This window comes from Heterodontus francisci, chromosome 13, assembly GCF_036365525.1.
Source record: "Heterodontus francisci isolate sHetFra1 chromosome 13, sHetFra1.hap1, whole genome shotgun sequence".
Taxonomy (NCBI): domain Eukaryota; kingdom Metazoa; phylum Chordata; class Chondrichthyes; order Heterodontiformes; family Heterodontidae; genus Heterodontus; species Heterodontus francisci.
In genome coordinates, this window is record NC_090383.1 from 21385454 (window position 1) to 21409833 (window position 24380).

The following is a 24380-nucleotide window of genomic DNA, read 5'->3' on the forward strand; positions in this document are numbered from 1 at the left end:
ACTGACGTACGAAACAGAAAAAAACCACTGTATTTTCCTCCAAAATGCATCAGGATTTAACATGACATGGGTTGTTTGTGTACCTGAGATGTAAGTTACATCAGAAGCACTGATCACTGTGATTACTATTGTCCACAGAAGATTATGTTGCTATTTAACAACTTGTGAAAGATTTCCAAGGGAATCTTTCAAAAATACAGCTGGGAATTCAAAGATTTCCTTTGGTTTCCCTTGAGTTCATTCATTTAGTGAATCAACGCTGAGGAGTTAATTGCTCCTGAAATTAAAGGTGGTCAGCCCTCAATTATGCTGAGTTATCACAATCCTATACACGTTGATTGCACAAAGTATCTTCAGAACAAGATTGTTTATAATCCTCGTTCTCAGGAGAGTAAAGCTGTAGATCCGTCAGATTTCCAAAGTTTCTGGCAATCCACAGCGTTTTGACAATAGGTCCTGCTGCTTATGTCTGACTCAGTACAAAAGCAGGTGTTTAAATATGAGTCAACCTCCCATGGCATTTCTCATAGTTGGAGGAAACGGTGGAGAAATAGTTGCAATAGGTGGCGAGCTTACCCTCTCCACCTCTGGTGGAAGCAAGAATAATAGGTCCTGTTGTGACATTGTGTCGTTTTAATTAAAAAGCAGTTACAGCACCATCTTCTGTAAGATAGCAGACATTACCGTCACATTATGATCCACTGATCTCAAAGGCTGTCAAAGAACTCCAGGATTTTAACATGCTGTAAAGTATTGTTGATGAGTTGATCTTGTTGACCCAGTTTTGATTTGTAAGTAAGAAGCTACAGCCATTGCTACCCAATAAACAGACACTAGCCAAGAACCTGATAGTGAAAATAACACACTGCCCAATAATTATAATCTAATAACTATTTGAAATGAAAAGTATGCAATAAAATAGCATATTTTAGCATATCTATCTATACAGTAATGCTTTGGAAACTATTGTTCTGAATTGCTGCAGAACCTAGACAGTGCCTGAACTAAGCAAGGGAACCCTAATTACAGAATTACCGGGACCTAGACCGTACAGATGGGATGATTTTTTTTTTGTTCTTAATTTTCAAATTCTTCATGAATTCTACCCCTGCCCACCAGCAACCCCACCCCCCCCCCCCTCACCCCCCTCACCCGACTATATTACATTGAAATTCCCAGCAGACTTTAACTCTGGCTGTATGGAAGAAACCTTCACAGAGTTGAGGAAGTTTGTTTGTAGTCTCTCAGAATGACCGAAGCATAGGTTACATTTGGTGGGGTGCACAGCACTGATTCAGAGATGGGGGAGCTGGGAACGGAGCTGCCTGATGCCACTGAATCTCTGAAGGGGGAGGGAGGTGTGAGAGCCAGAGAGTCCTCCAACGTGAGTTTGTTGGGGACGGGCAGTTCTTCTTGGTTCCCGGAGTTGTCATACATGAAATCATCAATGAGGCTGAATCTTTCACTTTCCTCCTCAACGGGCGAGATGGGTTGAGGATTGAAGGTTGTCATCTGGAGCGGGAGCACTTGCTGATCTAGCTGGTACAGTGGCTTCACCCCATTCCCTGGCACTGGCACAGTAAGCACTGAATTAAGGTCAGTCATATTGGTTGTAAATGTATTGACCACTCCATGCAAGTGATCCATTATAGACTGTTGTGAAGAAACACCTTTTTGCAACTGATCAGAAATGAAAAATTGGGGATCTTCTATTTCTTTGAGCTGTGTGATAGACATTGCTCGCCTCTGTAAGATCATCTCTGGACTATTGGGAATGTCAAGTCTCAAGGGATCACTTTCATCCTCTTCCACAACATTGTAAAGGGCTTTTGTGCTGGCGTCTGAGAAGCTGAGGTTTTTGATCTGATTCTGATATGGTTTAGTTAGGGGTTTGATTACGGCTGTCTGATTAGATGCAACATCTTTGCTCTTCACGTGGACAGACAGTCTATGCCACATGTGCTGTCCCTTCGCTGGCCGTCCGGTTCCTGGTTCAGACCATGATACAGACTTCCCATTGGAACTGGGGAAAAACGTAAATTCCCAGTTAAAACTTATTGCACCAAAACTGCGGCTGAATATTTTCACAGTCGATTTTACAGTTCTCCTGTCTATAATTGCATTTTAAAGTGGGAATTTTGGAAAAAAATATACCCGGAGGAATGGCGAACTAGAATGGTTTTGTACGCAAAGCACATGATCATTTCACATTGCAAATTACATTATGAAATTTGTGTGCTGTAATTAAACAACCCGCACAATTACTGCAGTAAGGAGGGATGATATCTTAGAAGTTTCCTCAAATGAGGCCATATGGGTAGAACTTAAAAACAAAAAGGAGGCAATCACTTGGCTGGAAGTGTACTACTTGCCTCCAAACAGTCAGGGAGAGATAGAGGAGCAGATATGTAGGCAAATCTCAGAGAGGTGTAAAAATAATTTGGTAATAATAGTAGGGGATTTCAACTTCCCCAATATCAACTGGGATAGTCTTAGAGCAAAAGGCTTAAAGGGGGCGGAATTCTTAAAATGCATACAGGAGAGCTTCTTGAGCCAGCACATAGATAGTCCTACAAGAGAAGGGGCAGTACTGGACCTAATCCTAGGGAATGAAGCTGGACAAGTGGTAGAAGTGTCAGTGGGGGAACATTTCGGGGATAGTGACCATAACTCTGTAAAATTTAAGGAAAAGGACAAAGATGGACCGGAAATAAAGGGGGAAGGTCGATTTTAAGATGATAAACCAGGATCTGGCCAAAGTGGACTGGGAGCAGCTACTTGCAGGAAAGTCAACATCAGACCAGTGGGAGTCATTCAAAGAGGAAATTGTGAGAGTTCAGAGCCAACATGTACCCATTAAGGTGAAGGGTAGGACCAACAAATCCAGGGAACCCTGGATGTCAAGGGATATAGAGTATTGGATCAGGGAAAAAAAGGAGGCTTAGGGCAGATTCAGAGCGCTGAAAACAGTGGAGGCTCAAGAGGAGTCTTGAAAGTGTAGAGGGGTACTTAAAAACGTAATTAGGAGAGCGAAGAGGGGACATGAAAAAACACTGGCGGGTAAGATAAAGGAAAATCCTAAGGCGTTTTATAAGTAGATTAAGGGCAAGAGGATAACCAGGGAAAGAGTAGGGCCCATTAGGGACCAAAGTGGCAATCTGTGTGTGGAGCCTGAGGACATAGGTGATGTTTTAAATGATCACTTTTCATCTGTGTTCTCTATGGAGAAGGACGATGTAGGTGTAGAGATCAGGGAGGGGGATTGTGATATACTTGAACAAATTAGCATTGAAAGGGAGAAAGTATTAGCTGTTTTAGCGGGCTTAAAAGTGGATAAATCCCCAGTCCCAGATGAGATGTATCCCCGGCTGTTATGTGAGGCAAGGGAGGAGATTGGCTCTGACACAAATTTTGAAATCCTCTCTGGCCACAGGAGAGGTACCAGAGGATTGGAGGACAGCAAGTGTGGTACCATTATTTAAGAAGGGTAGCAGGGATAAACCAGGTAATTACAGGCCGGTGAGTCTAACATCACTGGTTGGGAAACTATTGGAAAAAATTCTGAGGGACGGGATTAATCTCCACTTGGAGAGGCAGGAATTAATCAATGATAGTCAGCATGGCTTTGAGAGGGGGAGATCGTGTCTAACTAATTTGATTGAATTTTCGAGGTGATGCTGAGATGTGTAGATGAGGGTAACGCAGTTGATGTAGTCTACATGGACTTCAGTAAGGCTTTTGATAAGGTCCCACATGGGAGATTGGTTAAGAAGGTAAGAGCCCATGGGATCCGGGCAATTTGTCAAATTGGATCCAAAATTGGCTTAGTGGCAGAAGGCAGAGGGTAATGGTCGAGGGTTGTTTTTGCAAGTGGAAGCCTGTGACCAGTGGTGTACCGCAGGGATTGGTGCTGGGACCCTTGCTGTTTGTAGTGTACATTAATGATTTAGACGCGAATATAGGAGGTATGATCAGTAAGTTCGCAGATGACACGAAAATTGGTGGTGTCGTAAATAGTGAGGAGGAAAGCCTTAGATTACAGGACAATATAGATGGGCTGGTATGATGGGCGGAGCTGTGGCAAATGGAACTTAAGTGTGAGGTGATGCATTTTGTGAGGACTAACAAGGCAAGGGAATATACAATGGATGGTAGGACCATAGGAAGTACAGAGAGTCAGAGGGACCTTGGCGTACTTGTCCATAGATCACTGAAGGCAGCAGCACAGATAGATAAGGTGGTTAGGAAGGCATTTGGGATACTTGTCTTTATTAGCCGAGACATAGAATATAAGAGCAGGGAGGTTATGATGGAGCTGTATCAAACACTAGTTAGGCCACAGCTGAAGTACTGTGTACAGTTCTGGGCACCACACTATAGGAAGGATGTGATTGCACTGGAGAGGGTGCAGAGGAGATTCACCAGGATGTTGCCTGGGCTGGAGTGTTTCAGCTATGAAGAGAGACTGAAAAGGCTGGGGTTGTTTTCCTTAGAGCAGAAAAGGCTGAGGGGAGATATGATTGAGGTATACAAAATTATGAGGAGCATTGATAGGTTAGATAGGAAGAAACATTTTCCCTTTAGCAGAGGGACCAATAACCAGGGGGCATAGAATTTAAGGTAAGGTGCAGGAGGTTTAGAGGGGATTTGAGGAAAGATTTTTTCACCCTAAGGGTGGTTGGAATCTGGAACGCACTGCCTGAAGAGGTGGTAGAGGCAGGGACCCTCATAACATTTAAGAAGTATTTAGATGAGCACTTGAAACGCCATAGCATACAAGGCTATGGGCCAAGTGTGGGAAAATGGGATTAGAATAGTTAGGTGCGTGATGGCCGTCATAGACACAATAGGCCGAAACGCCTGTTTCTGTGCTGTATAACTCTATGACTCTATGAATATGACAGTAACTTTACAGAAACAATGATAGGCCTTAGAAAGCATTGTTATGTGTGCACAAAGATCAATGGGATTAGGCACTAGGCAAATTTGTGATGTGAGTTTAGGCCTATTAAGTCTATTAGGCCTATCAGGCCTAGACTAAGTTGTTGAAAATTCATTTGATTGGTTAGAACAAACAATTAATTCAATGCAAGTTGACAATAATCTCTAAACTATTCCTTAATAAACTTGCAATAATCACATTAAATAGCAAGTATTCTGCAGTGGCTACATAGCAGCAGGGAATTTATTTGTTCAGAATAAAACAGTGTTTATGAATAATTTTGACATTATACGCACATGGGCCTTTGCAATAAACTTTAATGTGCTTCTTGAATCCTTTCTGTTTAGAGTGAGCATTTGCTGTGTTTCATCATTTCTTTTTTCCCACTCAAGCGTTCACACCTCTACTACTGAGGACATGAACAGCTATGTTATGGGAAAACATCCCCTCCAACTAGCGGGTCAGCCATCTTTCCATCCATCAATCCTGTAATTACATCCATTCTCCCATCGAAACAGCCAGTTATCCATCCATTTAACTCAGCAGTCATCCACCTATTATGCTATCCGTCTACCTCTCCATCCATTTGCCAAGTCTATCATGCTACCCAGTTAGCAATTGGTCCATCCACCCATCCAACCATCTGGCCAGCCATCCATCTACCAACCTTCTATGTTCAATTAATCTATCTATCTATTCATCAATACATTCTGCTATCTATCCTGACAACAAATCATCCAGTTAGCAAGCAGCCTATCCAACACCCAGTCACCCAACCAAAACAACCAGGTTACCAGGTATATATCCATTTTTATAGCTCTCTACCCACTCAGCCAGCCATCCATTTTTGATTTATTTCATCCTTTCAATTAGTCCAACCATCCAGCCAATAATGCGGGCAGCCAGCTATCTAACTAGCTATCCAAGTAATCATCCAACCAGATATCAACCAAACATTCAACTATTCAGCCAACTAGCCATCCAACCAGACATTTAACTAGCTATCCAACCAGAAATCCAATCAGGTATCCAACCAGACAGACAACCATATGGACAACCAGACATTCTTCTATCCAACAATTCAGATATTGATCAATCCAATGAGCCATTCTTCTATCCAGCTAGCAATTCATCCAGCCAACCAATTATCAAACAAACCATACAGCCAGGCAATCATTGATGCAGCCACCTACCCTTCCTTCTCTAAATTCATTCCATCCATCTGGACCTCCAGCCAGCAAGATGAACAACTAGCTATTCTTCTATACAATTACTCATCCATCCATCCATGATCAATTCATACAACCACACATCCATCCTTTCATCCAACGTATCATTCATTCAATCAGAGAACCATTAAATATCCATCCTTCCATCCAGGTAAACAGCCAGCCTTCCAACTTTCCAGCCCACCAGCCTTTCAGTCAGCTACCATCCTTCCAATTGACAAGCTAGCCCTCCTTCCATCCATCTGTCCATCCATTCTTCAATCTGTCCATCCAGCAATTCCTCCAGCCATCCATCCTTTCATTCAACCACACATCCATTCAGCCAACTAGCTGAACCAGTGAATCAGTTATCCAACCTATTAGCCATCCAGCCAAGTCAACAATAACTACCTATCCTTTCATTGAGGCATCCATCTATCTATCCATTGTTCAGCCAGCCTCCAGCTAGCCAGGCATTGATTGATTCAGCTATTCACACGTATCCAGCCAGCCATCCATCTATCTAGTCAACTATCCATCCACACAATCAGTGAGATATCTTTACAACTATTAATTCATCCATCCATCCAGTTATTCATACTCACCAACACAGACAGTTGCCTAGCCATCCATTCAGAAATGTATCCATTGTCTATCAACCAATCATGCAGCCATTCATCTATTTACCTAAGCATCCATCAATCCAGCTCCAGAACAGGAAACTGTCCACAAATCCAACTAGTCTTCCTTGCATCCATCCATACCTACTTCAGGCTGTTAGTCATCCATCTCTCCATCAATTCTGTCCACCAACTGGCTATTCATCTATCAATGCAATCAGCTAGCTATTGACACAACCATCTGGCCAACTGGTTATATAGGTCCAGCCAATCTCCTTCCCATCCATTCATCTATGCATCCATCCATCCAGTCAACCCATCCCGCCATCGAGCCACCTGTCCATCATCCACCAATCCAGTAAGCCATCTATCCATGCATTCAGTGAGGTATCCACACATCCATGATTCTGGCAATCGATCTACCTACCATCCATTCATCCAGATATCCATCCATCTATCCAAAAGGTGCCCAGCCATATATGCACGCAGTCATCTTTTAATCCAATAATCCATTTACCCAGCCACAAAGTCAGCTATCCATCCATAATCTAACTTGTTAGTCAGCCATCCAGTTCATCATCTGCACATCTAGCCAGCTATGCATCCATTTACTTATCATCCATTCATCTAGCCATCCTCCATCAATCCATTCATTCATCAGAAAGCTATTCACCCATTCACCTATTTACCGACTCAACCATCCTTTTCTTCTTGATATTCATCTGCATAGCTAATTATCCATCCTCAGATACTGAAGCAGTCTGTGCCCACAAGCAGCAAGACCTGGACAACATTCAGGCTTGGGCTGGTAAGTGGCAAGTAACATTCACATTACACTAGTGCCAGGCAATGATCATCTACAACAAGAGAGACTAACCATCTCCCCTTGACATTCAATGGCATTGCCATAGCTGAATCCTCCACCATCAACATCCTGGAGTTACCATTGACCAGAAACTTAATTGGAGCGGCCACGTAAATACGTGGCTACAAGAGCAGGTCAGAGGATGCGAATTCTGTGTCGAGTAACTAACATCCTGACTCTCCAAAATTTGTCCATCATCTCCAAGGCACAAGTCAGGAGTGTGATGGAATGCTCTCCACTTGCCTTGGTGAGTGCACCTCCAACAACACTCAAGAAGCGCAACACAGGGCGGCACAGTGGCGCAGTGGTTAGCACCGCCGCCTCACAGCTCCAGCGACCCGGGTTCAATTCTGGGCACTGCCTGTGTGGAGTTTGCAAGTTCTCCCTGTGTCTGCGTGGGTTTCCTCCGGGTGCTCCGGTTTCCTCCCATAAGCCAAAAGACTTGCAGGTTGGTAGGTAAATTGGCCATTATAAATTGACCCTAGTATAGGTAGGTGGTAGGGAAATATAGGGACAGGTGGGGATGTGGTCGGAATATGGGATTAGTGTAGGATTATTATAAATGGGTGGTTGATGGTCGGCACAGACTCGGTGGGCCGAAGGGCCTGTTTCAGTGCTGTATCTCTAAACTCTAAACCATCCAGGACAAAGCAGCCCACTTGATCGGCACCCCATCCACCACCTTAAACATTCACTCCCTCCACCACAATGCACAGTGGCGGCAGCATGTACCATCTACAAGATGCAGTACAGCAACGCACAAAGGCTCCTTCGACAGCACCTTCCAAACCCGTGACCTCTACCACCTAGAAGGACAATGGCAGCAGTGAATGCATGTGACTGCCACCACCTGCAATTTCCCTCTCCAAGACACTCACCATCCTGACTTTGAACTACATTGCCATTCCTTCACTGTCGCTGGGTCACAATCCTGGAACTCCCTTCCTAACAGTACTACCACCTTCTCAAGGACAATTAGGGATGGGCAATAAATATTGGCCTTGCCAGTGATGCTCAGATCCCATGAACGAATAAGAAAAAGTCAATGCAGCCATACAGCCAATCATCCGTCCAACCAGCCATCCACTACTCAGCTAGTTAGTTATCCATCCATCTATCTAAACTTCCATCCATCCATGTATCCATACAACGAGCCAGTCATCCAGGCTGCCAGACGGCTAGTCAGCTAACCATCCAATCAGCTATCCATGCATCCCTCCATCCATATAACCATGCAATCATTTTATCATCCAGCAATTTCATTCACCAGTTGGTTATCCGTCCACCCCCATCCACCCATTTCCATCAATTCCATCCAAAGGCCAGCTATCCACCCATGCAGCTATCCACCAATTCAGTCATCCAACTATCCAGTAACCCATCTATCTACCCACAGATTCATTCACCCATTATTTGTTTCTGCTAGCCATCTGTCCAACCAGGTAGCCATCCAATCAGATACTTTGCCATCTAGCCAGCCAGTCACCTATCCACCAATCCAAGCAGTGATCCATCCAGCCAATCAGCCAGCTAGCCAATCAAACAACTAACTAATCATCCAGGCCGCTATCCTTCCATCCATTCATCCAGGCAGACAGACACCTATCTTTCTAGGCATCCAACCCTCTCTGGAGAATTGATTTGCCATGTTGGACCATCATGGCAGCTCTAAATGTGTCTGATTTAAATTTGGAGAAACCTCAGGTAGACTCCATACACTAGCTGCATAATGACTGAACAGTACCCTTTTTGATTTTTATCAGATGGACTTCAAATTGTATTTTTCTGGATCTAGCAGTGCATCAAGGAAAGGATCACTGGTCAAATTTCCCCATGGGGTGGCTTGTAATAGATCTGAAATATCAAAGTTCAGGGCTGGGATCATTTTAAGAGCAGCAGGTAGAGCTGTGCTCACCCCAGCTGAAGATTGTCTCTCCAGCTGGGGTATCACAGGGTGGCAGAACTTAGTGGTCATCTCCCTGGGTAACCCTTGCATGAATTGCACTTCAACCATACCCAGAGAATGCATATATTACTGTGGGTTTCTGACACTGCCAAGAATTTCTACAGTCTGTCCTCCCTCTCAGCCCATTGCCTACTACATGCAATATAAGCACTGACAATGCTATTCATAGTGTAAACTGAGCACCGTGAGCTGCCCTCCTGTTATGTTAACACTAGCCCTAAGTAAAGGCAGAGAGCAGCTGGAGTATTTAAACAGAGATCAATAGAATTGGTGCCACTGGAATCAGTAATGCTATAAGTTATAGGCAACAGAAAAATTCCATCCACAAATTGTACAATGACAACTTGCACTTATCAAGTGACTTTAGCAAAGAAAATATCCCAAGGTTCTTCAGAGTGGCATAAGGAAAGAAAACGATGCTGAACTAAAGAAGGAGGTATTATGAAGTGGTGACCAAAAGCTTGGTCAATCAAAGGAGGAGAAAAAGGGTTGGAGAGGAAGAAGGGTCCAGGAATTCTTGAGTGTGCGGCCTAGATGCTGAAGGCACAGCTGCAATGATGTGGTGAATCGAGAGGGGATGCATGAGAGGTCAGAGTTGGAGAAATGGAGAATTCTAGGGACTGTTGCAGGGCTGGAGAAAGGGGCGGGGTGGGGAGGAACGAGGTCATGGAGCAACTTAAAGCATAAGGTTAAGGATTATAAATTAGAGGTGTTAGGGGATCTGGAGCCAATGTAGATCAGTGACGATAGGAGAGATGGATGAATGAAACTTGGTGGGGATGGGATAAGGACAGCTGAGTTCTGGATGATCTGAGGTGTATGGAAGGCAAAGGATGAGAGGCTGGCCAGGAGAGTATTTGAATAGTTGATTCTGGAGGTGGCAAATACATGTTTGAGGGTTTGAATTTCTAACCAATTTTGATACCATTTTTTTAATTATCCCCTAATTCCATATGCCTTAATCTTCTCTAGTAATCTTCTGTGTGGTTCCTTGTCAAAGTCCATGTACACTGCAGCCACTACATTTCCCCCATGTACCATGTCTATTACCTTCACAAACAATGCCATGATGTTTGTCATGCACAATCATCCCTTTTGAAATCTGTGCTTCTCTGTCTCCCTTTTTAAAAATGGGTATTACATTGGCTACTCTACCCTGACATATAATTTCTATGACCTCTGCAGTTTTATTCCTCATCTACCTCTGGATTGTAGGACATCTCCCATCGGGCCCTGGCACTTTGTCTCTCTTTAGCTTAACTAACTTATTTAAGATTTTTCTTTTACCTATCATAGTATCACTTATCTTGTTGTCAGAATTCACCTTCTCTCTGATATTGGCCTGAATTTTACATCTCGGTGGCGGCTGTAAACTATGGCAGTCTGCTCATCGCGGAGCCGCTGCGTTATTAAACATGGAGTCTCATTTAAATGGCCAGGATGGGCCACCCCGATGATGTGGAGGAGGCGGGCGGTCCATCCCCGGCAACGGCATCAGGAGCCACTGCACAGGTGCCAATGCCATCTTTTTAAAGGGCTTTGAGCCCTACATAACAATTTAAATATTGAAAGGAAAATCCAACTAAACTTTATTTTAAAAAAGTAAATAAATGTTTCTAGCCCCTCTCCCACACCCCCAATAACCAAACACTTCATTCCGTGCCCTCTCCCCTCCAAAATACGTACCTTGCGTACCTGACCTTCCCCCTCTCAAAGTTCACAAACTTTTACCTTTAACCTTTCCCACCATCCCCTACACCAACCATATTAGTTTGACCCCGTTCCCCACCTCCCACACAGAAATACTTACCTGCTCCCCCCTCCCCACCAGTGTCCCGCATTTGATCTCCGAACGGAGATTCTAAGGTGTGGTAGTGCAACCACCAGCTACATTATCAGAGCGGGATGGACGGCGGGAGCGGGTAAGTATTTAATTAATTTATTTTAATAAATTTATATATTTAGTTTGGCCTCCCATCGCTGAGTGGCAGGGCCCATTACGAGGCCTCGCTGCTGCCGGCAATATTGGACCGGGCCTTCCTGACGTCAGGGATCATGGCGGGCCTCTCCCGGAGACATTTTCTGGCCCCATCAATTCCATCCCACCCAAAACTACGACTCCCATGTCAGGGGGCTGTAAAATCCAGTCCCCTCTTTAGTAAAGAGAGATAGAACTGCATATCATCAGTATACAAGTGGAAGTATAATGTTTTCAGAATGTGTGTGTTTCTGGCAAGGCTGGCATTTATTTCCCATCTTTACTTGCCCTGCGAAAGTGATGATATAACTGAGTTGTTTGCTAAACCCACTTCAGAGGGCAGTTAAGAGTCTACAACACTGGTGTGGGACTGGAGTAGCATAGAGGCCAAACTGAGTAAGAACAGCAGGTTTCCTTATGCTAAAGGACATTAATGAATCAGTTGGATTTTTATGACATGGTCTGAATGGCCATTTTTACAGATGCCAGCTTTTTATTTCCATTTTTTTTTTCACTGAAATCAATTCCTCAAATTACCATGGTCAAAGTTGAACTCACATTCACTGGGTTACAAATATAGTAACATTGACCACTATGCTAAAGTACCCTGAACTACTGAAGCCCTCTGTTATAATAAAAGCAAAATACTGCGGATGCTGGAAATCTGAAATAAAAACAAGAAATGCTGGAATCACTCAGCAGGTCTGGCTGCATCTGTGGAAAGAGAAGCAGAGTTAACGTTTCGGGTCAGTGACCCTTCTTCGGAACTGACAAATATTAGAAAAGTCACAGATTATAAGCAAGTGAGGTGGGGGTGGGGCAAGAGATAACAAAGGAGAAGGTGTAGATTGGACCAGGCCACATAGCTGACCAAAACGTCATGGAGCAAAGGCAAACAATATATTAATGGTGTGTTGAAAGACAAAGCATTAGTACAGATTAGGTGTAAATACACTGAATATTGAACAGCAGCAAGTGCAAACCTGAAAAAAAACAGTGGGTAAGCAAACTGAACAAACTAAGATGAAATGAAATAAATGCAAAAAAAAAGATTGTAAAAAAGAATGTAAAAACAAGGAAGAAAAAATAACTAAAAATGAAAGTAAAATGGGGGGCTGTCATGCTCTGAAATTATTGAACTCAATGTTCAGTCCGGCAGGCTGTAGTGTGCCTAATCGGTAGATGAGATGCTGTTCCTTGAGCTTGCGTTGATGTTCACTGGAACACTGCAGCAATCCCAGGACAGAGATGTGAGCATGAGAGCAGGGGGGAGTGTTGAAATGGCAAGCAACCGGAAGCTCAGGGTCCTGCTTGCGGACTGAGCGGAGATGTTCCGCAAAGCAGTCACCCAGTCTGCGCTTGGTCTCCCCAATGTAGAGGAGACCACACTGTGAGCAGCGAATACAGTATACTACATTGAAAGAAGTACAAGTAAATCGCTGCTTCACCTGAAAGGAGTGTTTGGGGCCTGGGATAGTGAGGAGAGAGGAGGTAAATGGGCAGGTATTACACCTCCTGCGATTGCAGGGGAAGGTGCCCTGGGAAGGGGACGAGGTGGTGGGGGTAATGGAGGAGTGGACCAGGGTGTCGTGGAGGGAACGATCCTTTCGGAATGCTGACAGGGGAAGGGAGGGGAAGATGCGACTGGTAGTGGCATCACGCTGGAAGTAGCGAAAATGGCGGAGGATGATCCTTTGGATATGGAGGCTGGTGGGATGAAAAGTGAGGACAAGGGGAACCCTGTCACGGTTCTGGGAGGGAGGGGAAGGGGTGAGGGTAGAGGTGCGGGGAATGGGTCGGACACGGTTGAGGGCCCTGTCAACCACAGTGGGGGGAAATCCTCGGTTGAGGAAAAAGGAGGTCATATCAGAAGCACCGTCATGGAAGGTAGCATCATCAGAGCAGATGCGTCGGAGACGGAGAAACTGGGAGAATGGAATGGAGTCCTTACAGGAGGTAGGGTGTGAAGAAGTGTAGTCGAGGTAGCTGTGGGAGTCGGTGGGCTTATAATGGATGTTGGTAGACAACCTATCCCCAGAGATGGAGACAGAGAAGTCGAGGAAGGGAAGGGAAGTGTCAGAGATGGACCATGTAAAGGTGAGAGAAGGGTGGAAATTGGAAGCAAAGTTGATAAAGTTTTCCAGTTCGGGGCGGGAGCAGGAAACGGCACCGATACAGTCATCAATGTACCGGAAAAAGAGTTGGGGGAGGGGGCCTGAGTAGGACTGGAACAAAGAATGCTCGACATATCCCACAAAAAGACAGGCATAACTAGGACCCATGCGGGTACCCATAGCGACACCTTTTACTTGAAGGAAGTGCGTGGAGTTGAAGGAGAAGTTGTTCAATGTGAGAACAAGTTCAGCCAGGTGGAGGAGGGTGGTGGTGGATGGGGACTGGTTGGGCCTCTGTTCCAGGAAGAAGCGGAGAGCCCTCAAACCATTCTGGTGGGGGATGGAGGTGTAGAGCGATTGGACGTCCATAGTGAAGAGGAGGCAGTTGGGACCAGGAAACTGGAAATTGTCAAAATGACGTAGGGCGTCAGAAGAGTCACGGATGTAGGTGGGAAGAGACTGGACCAGTGGAGAAAAGATAGAGTCTAGATAGGAAGAAATACGTTCAGTGGGGCAGGAGCAGGCTGACACAATGGGTCTGCCGGAACAGTCCCGTTTGTGGATTTTGGGAAGGAGGTAGAAGCGGGCTGTCCGGGGTTGTGGGACGATGAGGTTGGAAGCTGTAGAGGGAAGATCTCCAGAGGAGATGAGGTCAGTGACAGTCCTTTGGACGGTGGCTTGATGTTCGGTGGTGGGGTCATGGTCAGAGGGAGGTAGGAAGAGGTGTCTGTGAGTTGGCGTTGAGCTTCTGCAAGGTAGAGGTCGGTACGCCATACAACAACAGCACCACCCTTGTCTGCAGGTTTGATGACCATGTCGGGGTTAGACCTGAGAGAACGGAGTGCCTCATGTTCAGAGGGGGACAGGTTAGAGTGAGTGAGGGGGGCAGAGAAATTGAGACGACCAATGTCTCGCCGACAGTTTTCAATGAAGAGATCAAGAGCGGGTACAAGGCCAGGGGGAGGGGTCCAGGTAGAGGGAGAATGCTGGAGGCGGGTGAATGGGTCTGCTGGTCGGGGGGAGGACTCCTGGTCGAAGAAGTGACCCCGGAGGCGGAGGCGACGGAAGAAGAGCTCAACGTCATGCCGAGCGCGAAATTCATTGAGGTGGGGGCGTAAGGGGATAAAACTGAGACCTTTGCTGAGTACAGAATGCTCAGCATCAGAGAGGGGGAGGTCAGAGGGTATAGTGAATACACGGCAAGGGGTCAGATCAGAAGGGGTGGAGTCAGAGGGAAGTGAAGCGGAAGGAGGATCTGGAGGGGCATTAGTCCCCATCAGCTGCTGGAGCTTGCGTTCCTTAACGGTTACTAATATAGTAACATTAACCACTATGCTAAAGTACCCTGAACTACTGAAGCCCTCTGTTAAACTGGTTGAGCTTGTTAGGGTTGAGATTGTAGTGCCACATTACACAGTACTGAATGCATGCTGCGTTTCTGATGTCCATATATACTGGGCATTGCAGCAGAGGCAACAGTGATCGGGGAATTGTTGTATCGTAGAGTTTCAGGATATTGAAACCTAAAGTGGATATGGCACTCAGTGACCCCCAGCATTGTAACTGGCTGATCCCATTGCTCACTACTCATTGGAAATACTGTACTGACACAGCTACCTGGGACTGACTAAACAGCAGTGACTTACTAGGCTGAAGTCTGGTAGGAAAGCATTAATGGAGCTTTACGACCTCTGGCAGCGATACCTTTGGGCAAGATCTACTTCCCGTTAGCAGCCATCAAAGTCACCACACTCCTGGACTTTTGTGTGTCACGAAGGGGAGATGACAGATGCATTTCATAGTGGCACTAACATTGGATCCCACTCTGCAGTGACAAAGAACAGCAGGATGAAAGGGCTGCACAGTACTACCTGTCTCCTGTGCTTGCGGGGTCACTTATTGGATTCACATGGTCACTTGGGCATAATACAGTGCCATAAATGATACAGAAATGCTTTCGCTTTGTCAGTGTGCGGCTAGTCTCCGATCACCAGCACCAAATCGGGTAAGCCAGTGCCTGCATCCTCACATAATCGTTCTGTTTTGCACCAGCCTCATTTTAATGGGGAAAGATGCTCCTGGGAAACCACAGCGACCATCTTTAACATTGGCAAACCTTTCTTTTTCAGACGTCTATGAGCCAATCAGATAAACGTTTAAGAATATTTATTCCTCAACCAGACACTGAAAAAAAGAGATGATTACGGTCATTATTACATTACTGTTTACGGGATCTTGCTGTACACAAATTGACTGCTGTGTTTCCTACATTAGAACAATGACTACACTTCAAAAGTATTTCATTGGCTGTAAAGCACTTTGGGACAGCCTGAGGTCATGAAAGGCACTATATAAATGCAAGTTATTTCCTCTTGCAAGTGCCTATTCTGCCACCAGGGGACACCACTGGGATCATGAGGCTGCACTGCCGAGGTTGCATACCTGTACAGCTCTCCCCACAAGATCTTGAGAAGCACTAGCACCTGCTTCATAGCTTTGATCTGTAAGGAGGCCTCATCATGGAGAAAGAAGAGCAACATTCTGCAGCCATGCAGGAGCAGATTTGAGCACATAATCTCGGCTGACATTCCAGTGCAGTACTGAGGGAATGCTGCACTGTTAGATGTGCTGCATATTAAACTGAAGCTCTGTCTGCCCTCTCATGTGTACATAAAGGATCCCATGCCACTATTCAAGGAAGAGCACAAATGTCACTCCTGGAGTCCTGGTCAATATTTAACATCACTAAAACAGATTATCTGGTCATTATCTCATTCTGTTTACATGACCTTGTTGTGTGCAAATTAGCTGCTGTGTTTCCTACATTATAAAATTGGCACTTCATAGGCTGATAAAGGCGCTAGATAAGTGCAAGTTTTTTTCTTTCTTTTGACTTCATGCCCACCAGTGTTGGGCTCTGGCTTTATTCTAACTAATGACTAAACAATCTCAGATAAGGTTCAAGCTCATTTGACCCATCCACAGTGTGGTGTGTGTTCTTAGTATGAATTCTCCAATGCTTCCCCCTTCGCCTAACATGCAGAAGGACCAAGTGTGATGGCTAGCCTCAAGGTTTCACCAATGGCTTGCTGGCATTCTGATGACTTGTGGTCTCCCCTAAAGTCTACACCATGAGGGACCTACAGGTGAGTTAGCCATGTCTGGTACTGCTGTGGCTGCCTTGTCCTGTTTGTTATTATCCTGTTGGCCTATTCATTGCCATGTGAGAGGTGCCTGAAGGGCTGGATGCGATTCTGCCTCAATAGCTAGAACCCTGCATCCATGCCTACTCCAGACATGTCACCAACCTGTCAGAGATGAACTTAAGGAAGCTATGAGGTTTCTGAATCTTTAGGTCTTTAGGTTGTCTGAGCTGAAGCTGGCCAAGAGAGAGTGGATCAAGTCCTCTCTATCGCAGCAGTGGGGCATTTCTGAGAGCTGCTCACATTATGTTTATGAGCTGTGTTGCTGAGGGTTCTGCCACACACATAGCGAGCATTGCTGCACGCTCAATGGCAAACTGCAGTGCAGACGACTGATCATCTCAACTGTGCAGATCCAGCTCGTGGACTCCTCGTTAGATCTTGTGGGGTATTTTGCGTGACACAAGGGACTCAACTGCAAGATCCCGTACAGACAGTGACCTCTATTTGTGAGTGGGTTCAGAATTCCTTGCTGCTAAAGCAATGGAAGGAACCATGCTGGACCTCTGGCCAGCAGGGGCTTGGACCTTAGTAACCATTTGCTTCTGCTCATCCATGCTCTGTAATTCCTTCCTTATTCTATCTATTTATGTCTTTTACTCTGTTGGTAGCTGTGCTCAGAGGTGGTGGGAATAGTGCTGTAGTTGCTTATTAGGTGACACTGTATGGCAGGAGACTGTCTTCCATTCCTGAGAAAGCAGACAAGAATAAAGAGTCAAAATGCTGCCTCAAATAACTCCTCCCCACCGCCCACACCCCACCATGCCCTTTGAAGCTTTAGGATGTCAGACTTGGTTCAATGGTAACTCTCTTGCCTCTGAGTCAAATGATCATAGGTTCAAGGTTCACTCCAGAAGTTCTAACACATAATATAGGCTGACACTCCAGTGCAGTACTGAGGGAATGCTGCAATATTGGAGGTGTCATCTTTTAGATGAGACATAAAACTGAGGCCCCATCTACCCTCTCAATAGATTTCACAACGCTATTTTAGAGAAGAGCAGGGACATCCGTCCTGGTCAACATTTATCCCTAAAACAGATGATCTGGGCATTTATTCCATGGCTGATTGTGGGAGTTTTCTGTGTGCAAATTGGCTGTCCCTACATTACAACAGTGACTTCATTTCTAAAGTACTTCACTAGCTGTAAAGCACTTGGGGACATCCTGTGATCATGAAAAGCACCACATATAAATGCAAGTTCGTTCTTCCTTTTGACGCCCCTTTAAGAACTGTTGTTGTTCATAAAGATGCCCATACATTCTTGGTACTTCTAAGTAGAGCATCCATCCTCTCATTTGCACAGTGCATCCCTTGGGCTGCTTCTCTTATGGCAGGTCTGAATCTGGGTCACCTTCTGTTACTATAAATGAAAGTCTTTTTCTCCTTCTTTGTTAATAGCTTGAAAGGATGAAGACAGCGGCAAAGATGACTCCCTTGCTTGCCTAATTTTGTCTAGTGCTTGTCATGTTTAGCAGTACAGTTGTCTTACCTTAGCAGATCTCTTAAAGTCTGTTAACTTACGTTTTGAAAAATTATTCACTCTTGGGATGTGGGCTTCGCTGGCAAGGCCAGGATTTATTGCCTGTCCCTAATTGCCCTGCAGTATCATGCAACTGAGTGGCTTTCCAGGCCACTTCAGAAGATGGTTACAAGCCAACCATGTCAGTGTGGGACTGGAGTCACGTTTGGGCAAGCTGGGTAAGGACGGCAGGTTTCCTCGCTAAATGGACATCAGCGAACTTGTTGGTTTTTTATGACAATTGGCTGGATTTTATGTAGCAGATGGGGATCCCAACCTCAGGCCGAAAAGGCGGAGAGAACCCTGCCACGGCTTTCCGTGCCCCGACCCCTGCCCCCCACCCCACCCCTCCCAGAACGATTCTCCGGTTTTTTAACTTCTAAGTTTCCCGTGCAGGGATCCCCATCGCTTTAAAGTGGAGGGGTTCCCAGTGATGTCATCTGTGGGTCACAAATTGCCTACAAAGGAGGGACAGCCCCCCAAGCCCACAGGGAGGGCACCTCGTGTTACAAGGTATGCTCCCCATATGGCAGAGGCTGCACCCACCACCCGCCCCCCCCACCGCTGCCGCTGGTAAGATGCTAGCGGTGGCTGGAAGAGGCCCTTAATTGGCCGTTAATGGGCCACTTAAGGGCCTTAATTGGCTTCTGAGTGGGAAGGCCCTTGTCAGTCTATCCCGCCCCCGGGAAGATTGCTTGGCGACGGGCCCTCTGCCCCCCCACCCTCCATCGCACTAATCCTGCCACCCTGCCTCTGATCCTGTCTCAGGGATAAATCTTAGCCAATCTGACAGCTTCATGGTCACTTTTACTGATGCCAGATTTTTATTCTGCTTTTTTTAACCTGAATTCAGATTTGGGGGATTCAGATCAAGGGGGTATAATCTTAAAAATAAAGCTAGACAATTCTGGGGTGATGTTAGGAGGCACTTTTTGTGGTGATGTTAGGAAGCACGTCTTCACATAAATGGTGGTGAACACCTGAAATTCTCTTTTTTGAAAGGCTGTTGAGGCTAGGTCAATTTCAAAACTGAGATTGATAGATTTTATTAAGTAAGGGTATTAAGAATTACGGAACAAAGGCGGGTAAATGGAGCTGAGATGTAGCGCCACCATGATCACATTGAATGGAGGACTATCACATGCTCTATTAAGTGCCAGTACTTTGATTTTGGATGTTGCCAGGATGTCTTGAAATGTTTTTATTGTTGGTGGAAAAGGGTGTCAGTCACCACAAGACCGTGTTCAGCTCACAGGATAAGGAGGCATATACCGTTGTGATTGGACTTTCCAACTTCATGCTTTCCAATGGTTTTGGGTCAAAGAGCATGGCTGCCCCCAGCCTGGCATTAGAATCGTCGAGAAGTATGATATTTGACTGTTGTGGTTCAGCTGCCGGAGTTTCTAGGTTGGAATAGTAGGTTTCTTTCACTTTGTCCTTGGAGTTCAAGGTAGGGGCATAAACACTGATGAGGGTGCCAGACTGATTGCCTTTGAGCTTAAGATTGACTGTCATAAGACACTTATTGATTCCAAAAGGGGGTTCGTGGAGTCACTTCATGAGTTAGTTTTTGATGGCAAAGCTGACTCCATGAATTCTGCATTCTTCTCGTGATTTCCCTTTCCAGCAGAAAGTATAGCCACTGCTGGGTTCTTTGATTTGTCCCTCATCTGCTCTATGGATCTCGCTAAAGGGCTACCATATCACTGTCTTGGCCTCGGAACTCATGGGCTACTATTGCTGTTTGTGTCTCAGTTCATTCTGAGTTATCCATTAGAGACCTGATATTCCAAGATCCCACCTTGATTGTTTTTGTGAGTTTTGACTGCTGATGGGTGATCCTGCTGGATGTGGTTTTCCAGCCAGGTTTGGAGGTGGCAGGCCATTATTAGGGCACCTTTTCTAGGTCCTTCCCCTAATTGGGTGAGCAGAGAGCTAATCCTGAAGAGGGCTGTTGAGACACAGTTACAAACACTGAACCACCCTTCTGCCATGATTCATAGTGGAGCAGTTAATTGGTAACTGTCACCTTGTGTCAGGTTGTGACTAGAAGCTTCCAGATAGCACGATCCTGCCACTGTTGCCACTAGCTTATCGCTAAAGGGCTTGGGGAAATGTGCCCTCTGTAGAAGGGCCTAAGCGTGGTGTCTTTCAGAGTGGAAGGCCTGTTGCAAAGCATGCTCCACACCGTCTTGGCAGGGCAGTGCCTGGTTTCAATTATCAGGCGAGCCTGTATAATTGAGGTCAAGGCCCTACTGCAACCTCTTGTCTGCCTTCACAGCCTTCAGCTGATCCACTGTTGAAGGTTTTTGTTGTGGTAGGACTTATTGAATGGTGGCCCTTGCTCACCATATCACAGGGTGCAGCAAAGTAAGTTTATGGGGGTTTTGAATGATGCCCAGGCACCACCCTCTACCTCACCCTACCTTAAACACACTGCCCCTGAGGTCCACAAATGCTTATTCGTCAGGTGAGGTCCTACTTATTTCGCAGCTAGCCTCCATATCTGGCACGGTCGGTAGCTGCAGGGATTGAAAAGATGTACACATTACACGTACACATTACAGCCGATGAATGCTGGACACTCATTCGCTCGGTACTGCCTCTTGATGCAGCCCCCAAAAGGAACAGACAGCCGTGACAGGTATGGAGAAAGTTCAAGGTCTCTGGTCGGCCAAAAGACACCAAGCTCAAGGAATTTCCGCAACAAATCGATCGGAAACTACATGAACGGATGGCCACCCCGTCAAGCAATGTCCAAGATGACTGGCAATCATTGAAATCCATCATCAATCAAAAATGCCAAGAAATCTTCGGACACACCACTAAAAGACACCAAGAGTGGTTTGATGAGCGATACAGAAATATGCAAACTATTTGATTGTAAATGGACTGCATTCCAAACCAAGCAACAGGGTCCAAACTCCACAGAAAAGAAGATCGCCCACCAGACAGCAAAAACTGAAGTTTAAAGAAGGACCCGCAATTTGAAGAACAAATGGTGGTGACAGGGAAGGCTGAGGAAGTTCAACTCATCACTGACATGCATGACACGCATGCCTGTTGCAGGTAACTAAACAGATCTATGGGCCCTCAACACACAGACCAATACCGGTAAGATCCAAAGATGCCAAGACTCTCCTCAAAGACACAAATAGTATCAACACTCGCTGGAAAGAGCACTTTGTAGAACTACTCAATCAGAACTCCATGGTGGATATGTACCTGCTGGAGAACCTCCTACAATATACAATCAGAAGTGAGCTAGATGATGATCCAATGCTTGATGAACTGATAACAGCAAAAAATAATGAAAAACAGCAAAGCTTCTGGTGCTGACAGTATCCCTGCGTAAGTATTGAAACACAAAGAAGATCTCTTGGATACATGCCCTATTTGTGAAGCTCTGGCAGAATGAAGAAATTCCACATGACATTAAAGATGCCATGATGATCATAATCTTCAAGAAAGGAGACAAGTTGAACTGTGGCAACTCCAGAGGCATAACATTGATCTTAACTGTTGTGGGATGATGGCATTGTGGTAATGTCACTAAACGAGCAATCCAGGGGCTAATGTCCTGGGGTCATGGGTTCAAATTCTACCATGGTTCGATGTGAATTAATAAATTTAATTAGTCATAAAATTCTGCAATTGAAAGCTAGTCTCAGTAATGGTGCCATGAAACTATCATCGAATGTCATAAAAAGCCATCTGGTTCACTAATGGGAAATCTGCCCTCCTTACCTGGTCTGGCCTACACGTGACTCCAAACCCACAGCAGTGTGGTTGACTCTTAACTACCCTCTGAAATGGCCCAGCAAGCCATTCAGTTGTCAAGGGCAATTAGGGATGGGCAACAAATGCTGGCCTTTCCAGCAATACCCATGTCTCATGAAAGAATATAAAAAGCTTCTTAGCTAGGAAACTTCTGACCCACCAGAGGTACAACATACAACGTCAGGAAAAGTGCACATAGTAGAACATGGCTTTCTTTGATCTCACAAAAGCCTTTGACTCAGTGAATTGAACTTCCCTTTGGAAGATGCTACAGCGATATGGATGTCCAGCTACGTTCACAAACATCATCTGTCTCCTACATGACAATATGCAAATAGGGCGGCACAGTGGTGCAGTGGTTAGCACTGCAGCCTCACAGCTCCAGTGACCCGGGTTCAATTCTGGGTACTGCCTGTGTGGAGTTTGCAAGTTCTCCCTGTGTCTGCGTGGGTTTCCTCCGGGTGCTCCGGTTTCCTCCCACATGCCAAAGACTTGCAGGTTGATAGGTAAATTGGCCATTATAAATTGCCCCTAGTATAGGTAGGTGGTAGGGAAATATAGGGACAGGTGGGGATGTGGTAGGAATATGGAGTTAGAGTAGGATTAGTATAAATGGGTGGTTGATGGTCGGCACAGACTCGGTGGGCCGAAGGGCCTGTTTCAGTGCTGTATCTCTAAACTAAACTAAACTAAACAGTACTATGCAATGGCTCCATGACAGATCCCTTCCCTGGCAAAACAGGGGTGTGTTATTGTACCAACACTATTCTCAATCTTTCTTGCTGCAACTTACTACTGACAGGCTCCCCCCAGGTGTGGTAATAACTTATTGCACTAATGGTAAACTCTTCAACCTCAACCGGCTGAAGGCCAAAACCAAGACAGCATCCACTTCTGTAATAGAACTACAGTATGCTGGCAACGCACAAGGTAGTGCTCACTCTGAAAAAGAACTACAACAGATAGTTAATGTATTCACTGAAGCCTACAAGAGCATGGGACTTGCCCTGAACACCAGGAAGACCAAAGTCCTCGACTGATCCACACCAAATGTATCAAATCCAACGCCTTCAATTGAGATTAATGGTGGAATGTTGTAAAATGTCGCTCACTTCCCATATCTTGGAAGCTATCTAGCCCACAAAGCTAACATTGATGAAGAGGTACACCACTGAATCCAATGTGCTAGCTCAGCCTATGGTAAATTATGTACACGAGTTTTTGAGAATCATGATATCAGACCCGAGACTAAACACAAAATCTATCGGGCAGTGGTTCTTTCCATGCTTCTCTACAGTGCTGAGGCTTGGACAACTTATAGATGTCATAAATAAAAACAAGAAATGCTGGAAATACTCAGCAGGTCTGGCAGCATCTGTGGAAAGAGAAGCAGAGTTAACGTTTTGGGTCAGTGACCCTTCTTCGGAACCTGTTCCAGCATTTCTTGTTTTTATTTCAGATTTCCAGCATCCGCAGTATTTTGCTTTTATTATAGACGTCATATCAAGGCCCTCGAACAACATCATCAACACTTTCTCAGAGGATCTTGCAAATCAAGTAGGAGGACAAAATAACAAATATGAGCATCCTCCAAAACACAGCTATGACAAGTATAGAGGCCATGATAGCTGCACATCAGCTAAGATGGACAGGATTTGTCGTCAGAATGACTGACTCAATATTACCTAAATAGGTGCTCTACTCAGAGCTATGTCAGACAGTCTATTCACATGGGAACCAAAGGAAACATTACAAAGACAATCTCAAAATCTCCATGAAGGTCTTCCCTATGAACATCAACATATGGGAAGCAGAAGCTAAATCATGACCAAAATGGGGATCCATCATCAAAAATGGTGTCAAGATCTTCTAAACAACAAGAGCAGCCACTGAGAGAGAACAGCGAGACAGACGGAAAGAGAGGGTAGCTGCTCAAGCCAACAATCCGCCACCACCCCTACCAGCCGACAACTAAAGTCCTCACTGTGGGAGAGCCTGCAAGGCTAAGATAGGGCTCATATGCCATTTGTGAACCCACAGCCAACGCTAACATCTCACTTCCACCCAGGCATCCGCAATGAAGAATCATCCTCAAAACGAGGGCTTGCTGATGATGAATGGTGGAGCAGGCTCAAGGGGCAGAATGGCCTACTCCTGTTTCTAAATAAATTCTCAAGCTGC

General features: G+C 45.3%; 1 protein-coding gene across 1 annotated transcript in view; it reads right to left on the reverse strand.

Moving 5' to 3' along the window:
* Positions 1-1212: 1212 nt before the first annotated feature.
* The window catches only part of LOC137376683 (metabotropic glutamate receptor 1-like), a 260920-nt gene continuing 237752 nt past the window's right edge, over positions 1213-24380 (reverse strand). The window contains exon 8 of the mRNA XM_068045656.1: positions 1213-2023. Within this exon, the coding sequence (XP_067901757.1) occupies positions 1213-2023 (811 nt within the window). The remainder of the gene's footprint in view (positions 2024-24380) is intronic.